The following is a 5,722-nucleotide window of genomic DNA, read 5'->3' as shown; positions in this document are numbered from 1 at the left end:
GTCTTTCCAGCCTCCCTCTCCTGGCTCCACATCTGCCTTCCTTTCAGCATCTCCAAGAACAATTGCTCCTGCCAGTTGTACATTCCTGGAGCCAATTTGTGAGCAGGTGACAGGACACGTTAACAAGCTCAGTGACTGCCCTACTCCACCTCCACCCCATCCTCTATCTCCTTTCTTCCATGGCCATCTTCCCCCTCCAGATCCACGTACCCCAGAGTCCCCTCTGCCCTCTCCCTGTCCACCCCCCTTTTCCCTTTTTCACTCACCAGCCTCAGCCACCAACATGCCTGCCCCAGTCCTGGCCAACTGACCTTCTTCTCTTCCCCTCCTCCCCACCTACACACCTTCTTGGGTTTCCACGGGGGTCCTCCACAGCAATGACAAAGAGTTCTCCTGACATCATTTTTAGCCAGGTTCCTTTATTTTTTACACATAAAAAGTCTATTGTATTAGCATGCCAGTGATCCTGCTCTCAGTGAGAGCCCCTTACTCTAAGCGGGGAACCTATTATTCAAAGCTCTGATGGGATGGCCCAAACAAAAGTTGCGGTTTCTGAGATGCTCCCATGAATAGGACCACCAAAAAAGCTAGTTTGGCCAGAGTCAGGTGCTGGAGATCTCACTGCAGGTCACAACCTTCTTCTCCCACAGGATGGAAACACAAGCCCCATACCCGGCCGGAGGGGCCAGGGCCTTTCTCACCAAACTGTGGAGGTTGAGACCTGGAGGGAAATGATAAACACAAAGGGAAATGCTCTGCGCTGAAACCTTGACCAGCAGGTGCTGTGGTTGAGTTCGGATGTCACTGGGGTTTGGTTCTGATGGGTCTGGCCCCTCTTGTAGACATGCTCTCTGTCAGGTGATCAACAACAATAAAGATGCTTCTCTGTTCCCCACATGCTGGGAAGCTCAGAGAATATACTCCCACAGTCCACCCATCCACAGTCTCATGGATTGAATGCTCCCCCTCCTCCCCCAACCCCTCTGATTCTCCTGGACCTTGCTCTGGCACAGTCCTTAGAATACAGGCAGCATATAGAGGTCCAAACAGTCCTGGTGCCATGACAGACTTCAAGCCCCATACTTTTGGGGCTCCTGGCTCCTCTCCAGTCAATACTTGCCCCCGGCCCTTTCTTGATGCATGCAGCGAGACACACAGTCAAAGCTCCTCCTGTAGCCCACTGGCCCTAGGGTATGGCAAGAGGCTGACAGTGTAGCCTAGTCCCTAGTGGGTAGAGCTGAGGTCTCATCCTGTATGCACTAATGAACAGCTGCATGATCTTGGTGATGTCATTTTGCCTCCCCCCCCCCCAGTTTGCCTGTCTGCTACCAGGCAATGTTACTGTTTTTTGTAAAGAACATTGAGACCTACTGATGGCAAGAGCTACTGGGGGCAGGTTACAAAGCAAAGCGGTATATGATACACATTTCCAAAAGTGCCCCTGCCATCCATATGAGAGGGTATGGGGCACAAGGGTCACCTCATCAGACTCCACTTAGGGGAAGGGGGGAGGCTTTTATATCTACTCCTCCCAACGCACAACCACAGGGCGAGTTCTTCGCTCAAGGCTTCTCAGACCTTTACTTCCCGCTACTAAATCGAGAAAGAAGGCAGACAGTTACATTGGGGGTGAAAGAAGGGACTGCAGCCCCACATCTTCCTCCATCCAACCTCTAAAGGTACAATGAATTTCCAGAGGGCCAGGAGCAAGGCTTTCAGGAGAGGCAGCAGCACTAACCATTCTGTTCAGCCTCAGAGCACAGCAGGGGTTGCAAAAGCAAGGTCTAGACTCTAGAGAAAGAGGTAGATCAGAGTGGGATGATATGGGGTATCCTCCAACCTCCCCACCCATGCCCCAAAAGCTGTGCCACTGAGAAACAGACAGCAAATCATGCTGAAACCTCTCCAGAGCAGGGAGAGAGGGCTTCACCTCAGCTAACCTCTGTCCCTAGCTATAAGCTAGGTCAAAGAGAGATTCAGCATGACTTTGGAACTTTATCCATACCAGCCCTGCAACAGAGGAAGAGAGGGAGAATGGGAGAAAGAGAGAGAAAGATGGAGGAAGAGAGAGAGGAGAGAAATGGAGAGGAAAACCTGGGAAAGAGGAGGAGAATTCATGAAAGGGAAGGTGAAGGACAAATGAAGGAAGCTGAGATGGAGTGAGGGTGAAGAACAGAAGGTGGGAAGGGAGAATGAGGAGGAAAAGATGGGTCTGGCTCTACTTGTCCCTGGTAGCAGGCTTACTCTTAGCCCCGAACCAGCGTATCATGAGTGTCTGGGCTCACCTTCTCTCTCTGTGTCTCCCCACCCTTCCCTGGAAGGTTCTGGCTGTGGCCAGAGGAGTAGCTGGCTGATTTATCCCCACCAGAGCCTGACCAGCGGCCCTGGCTGCAGCCCAGGACAGTGGTGCAAGCCTGCCGGAAGCGGGGGTCAAAGAAGGCATAGAGGAAGGGATTCAGGCAGCTGTTGATGTAGGCCACACAGGTGCAGTAAGGGTGGAAGTTGTTGAGGAAGGTGTGGAAACTGCAGGACCAGGGCATCACCTCCAGGTCCATCAGCACATATATAGTCTTCACAAGGTGGTAGGGCAACCAGCAGACAGCAAAAGTGACCACCAGCACAATGATGATGGTCAGCAGCCTCTTCCTCTTTTGTAGCCCCTCGTTGCGTTCCTTCCGAAAGTGTCCAGCAATGGTGCGTGCAATGAAGAAGTAGCAGGTCAGCATGACAGCAAAAGGAATGACAAAGCCCAGCAGTGTGGAGGACAGGCCCAGCCCCACCTCCCATGCCCCCTCAGTCCCATTGGCCACCACACTTGAGTAGTCCATGTAGCAAGTGATCTTGTCCTCCCCACGTAGCATGGCTGCCTCACGGAGGATCAAGGCAGGCAGGGCCAACATAGCCGCCAAGACCCACAAGGTGATGGTGGCCACCAGCCCACTGGCCCGTGATCTCAGTTTGGTGCTAGCCATTGGCCGTACAATAGCCAAATAGCGGTCAAAGCTGAGTCCTGTTAGGCAAAAGACGCTGGCGTACATGTTGACAAAGACCAGATAGCTGCTAAGTTTGCAAGCGAAGGTGCCAAAGGGCCAGTGATAATTCAGGCAGGTGTAGGCAGCCCACAATGGCAGTGTGGCTACAAAGGTCAGGTCAGCCATGGCTAGGTTGGCAATGAAGGTGTCGGCTGAGCGCCGCTTCTCGCGGCCCCCCCGAAAGATGGTCCACAGCACCAATCCATTGCCCGAGGTGCCCAGAAGGAAGACCAGCAGGTAAATGGTGGGAATGAGGGTCAGGGATGGACTCCACTCTGTGTACTCACAGTCACTAGTCTGGTTGTCAAAATAACTGCTGTCGTCATACCCCAGGTCCTCCATGCTCAGGGTCCTGACTCCAGGGATCGGAGAAGGATGCTAGAAGGTATCTTCTTCAGCCTGCTCCCTCTCTGGATAGAGGCTCTTGGGATGTAGCCTCACCACGTTTGCAGTCCCTTCTTTGCTGTCCAAGTTGGGTATGGGGGGGTGGGGGGTGAGTTTGAGTCCTCCGTGCTCAGCTCATTCCTCCTTTCTTTTCTTCTTTTTTCCCTCGCTTGCAAAGCCTCAGACAGTTGTGGCCAGATCCTTTCCTGCCTTCTCTCACATGCAAGCTCAGAGGCAGCTGTTCCTTCCTTTTACCATTCAGTCCACAGGCTTGTGCTTTAGGATCTTTAGTTACAACCTCCCCTTCACTCTCCCCTCCCCTCCCACCCCACCCTGTCCCTCCCCTTTGCCTCTCACACCACATCCTTATGTCAAGTAGACAAACAGACTCCCGCAGTGCAGGGCAGCATAGGGCAGCTCAGTCTGCTACTTGCATCCACAAATGTCCACCTCCTATCCCTCTGTCCCAGCTCCCTGGGGGCTAGGGTAAGAATGAGGATTGAAGCCAGCTGGAGCTGCTGGGGGGAAGGGGGGAGCTAGTGCTCAGTGTGAAATTTCACAGATACCCTTAGCAACCCCACTAACTAAGTCAGCCCTGTCTGTCTGTCCCTCAGCCTCCTTCTGCCATTTCCAGTATTTGGTTTCAGGGGTTTTATTGGCAGGAAAGGGATACTGTCAAAGCAAATACATCAGCCCTGGTTAGTCCCATCTCTGCGAGATCTAAGATCATGTCCTAATGCAGTGGTACTCAGTGCCCTCTGGATCCACCAGGGGACTTGTTTCTAATAATGTCTCTACCATGTTACTGAACATGCGCTGGACAGGACTCCTAGTGCATAGCGTGCCCCTATCTGCAGTGCAACCTTTTTCCTCTCCATGTTTTCCCATAATACTAGGTCTCTGAGCTTGGCGGTTATTACAGTGCAGGTGAGATATATATCTATTTGCACTAGAGTTTGTGCCACATTAGCCATACTGTCCTGGGTGAATGTCACCTCATGTAATTCCAAAGTCCAGCCTAGGCAGGACCTACTCACACTCCCATGTGTCTCCACTATTTTACTTTTATTTATTCCTGTGACCACATGCAACAGATAAGTTCAGAAGTGCTGGTAAAATCCTTATGGGAATTACAGTGTTGAAGTCTAGGAGCCATACTTCAAAAAAGATGCTTAAAAATTGAGGCTGTCACCCACAGTGGTTAGGATGACTCAGCAGTAGTCTAAGTTCATAACAGTCTGGGCTAGTACTAGAGACTGCACTTTATTAAGCCAACAGTAATCGGGACTGGGTCATTGAGGCTAGGCTGTTACATGCAGCCGTACATGATGCCATCCACATCACTCCTTTGTGTGCTGTTGGTAACAGAAATTAGCGTGCTGTAAACCAGCTAGCCCAAATGAGCAGCTGGACCTTTCAAACCAGGACAGCTGCAGAGAGCTGCAAGAAAGTTGGGAGGTTTGAAAAGCTTGTCTTGGAGGAGGGACTGAGGATGACACCAGCTATTTAGATTATCAAAGAGAAGGTAAATAGGCAACTCCATTTCAGTCTGTAAGTACCTACAGAGATTAAGGGAGTCAAGGACCTGTTAATCTAACTGACAAAAGGCATCACAAGAGCCAGGGTGATGATAAAGGAATCCAAGCTGGAAAGGAGGTGCCAATGATTAGCAGCAAGGTAATTAACGGCTCTGACAACCCACCCAGGGGTCTAGAGGATCTTCCCTCCCCCCACCCTGAATCTGTCACCCAGATCTGGTGTCTCTGCAAAATTTGTTGCAGTTCCAGCATAAATCACTGGGCTCAGCGCAAGGACTGTCCAACGGGCTGCCAGACTATGGCTCTAAGAATGATTGGTGCACTGTGGGGCAGTGTGGGGAGGACTTCCTTTAAGTAACATGTGAAATAGTTCACCAGCTCTTGTTAGCTTCCCAGATGCTGTAAAAGTGCAAGCCAGCAGAGCCTAAAAACACATATGCATTGGGCTTGCCTGCGCCACAACGAACATGCATTAACTCGGACACCACTCTGACACCAGGAGCCAAAATGTGTGCAGGCTCCCAACATGCCAGAGGCAGGTCTAGCATGGCCCTGTAGGCTAAGCAGATTCCAGGTGTGCTGCAGACTGGGAAGGACAGGTATATGATGACCTCTTACACACAGGGACAGAGGGAAAGATTCTGTCCTCAGTTAACTAGCAGTCAACAGGGCAGCTCTGGGGTGTTCCTGTATCTTGGTATACTCTGACTTGGCAGCTTAGGCAGTCCTGGACTTTGCAGAATGTGTTTGTCCCATCTTTCCACTCTC

The 5,722-nt window shown here is 51.4% G+C and overlaps 1 protein-coding gene across 1 annotated transcript; it reads right to left on the bottom strand.

Annotated features, from left to right (window-relative positions):
* Positions 1-414: 414 nt before the first annotated feature.
* APLNR (apelin receptor) lies at positions 415-3,714 on the bottom strand. Its single transcript, XM_006034777.3, has one exon. The coding sequence runs from the start codon at positions 3,372-3,374 to the stop codon at positions 2,247-2,249; it is 1,128 nt and encodes a 375-aa protein (XP_006034839.1). The 5' UTR covers positions 3,375-3,714; the 3' UTR covers positions 415-2,246.
* Positions 3,715-5,722: the final 2,008 nt, after the last annotated feature.

This window comes from Alligator sinensis, unplaced genomic scaffold (genome assembly GCF_000455745.1).
Source record: "Alligator sinensis unplaced genomic scaffold, ASM45574v1 scaffold639_1, whole genome shotgun sequence".
NCBI classification, from domain to species: domain Eukaryota; kingdom Metazoa; phylum Chordata; order Crocodylia; family Alligatoridae; genus Alligator; species Alligator sinensis.
The sequence above is the reverse complement of the archived record's forward strand: the minus strand, read 5'-3'. Positions and strand labels throughout refer to the sequence as shown.

What these genes read in the sequence shown, in the direction of transcription:
- APLNR (XM_006034777.3), bottom strand. Translation starts at nt 3,374, where the DNA reads ATGGAGGACCTGGGGTATGACGACAGCAGTTATTTTGACAACCAGACT.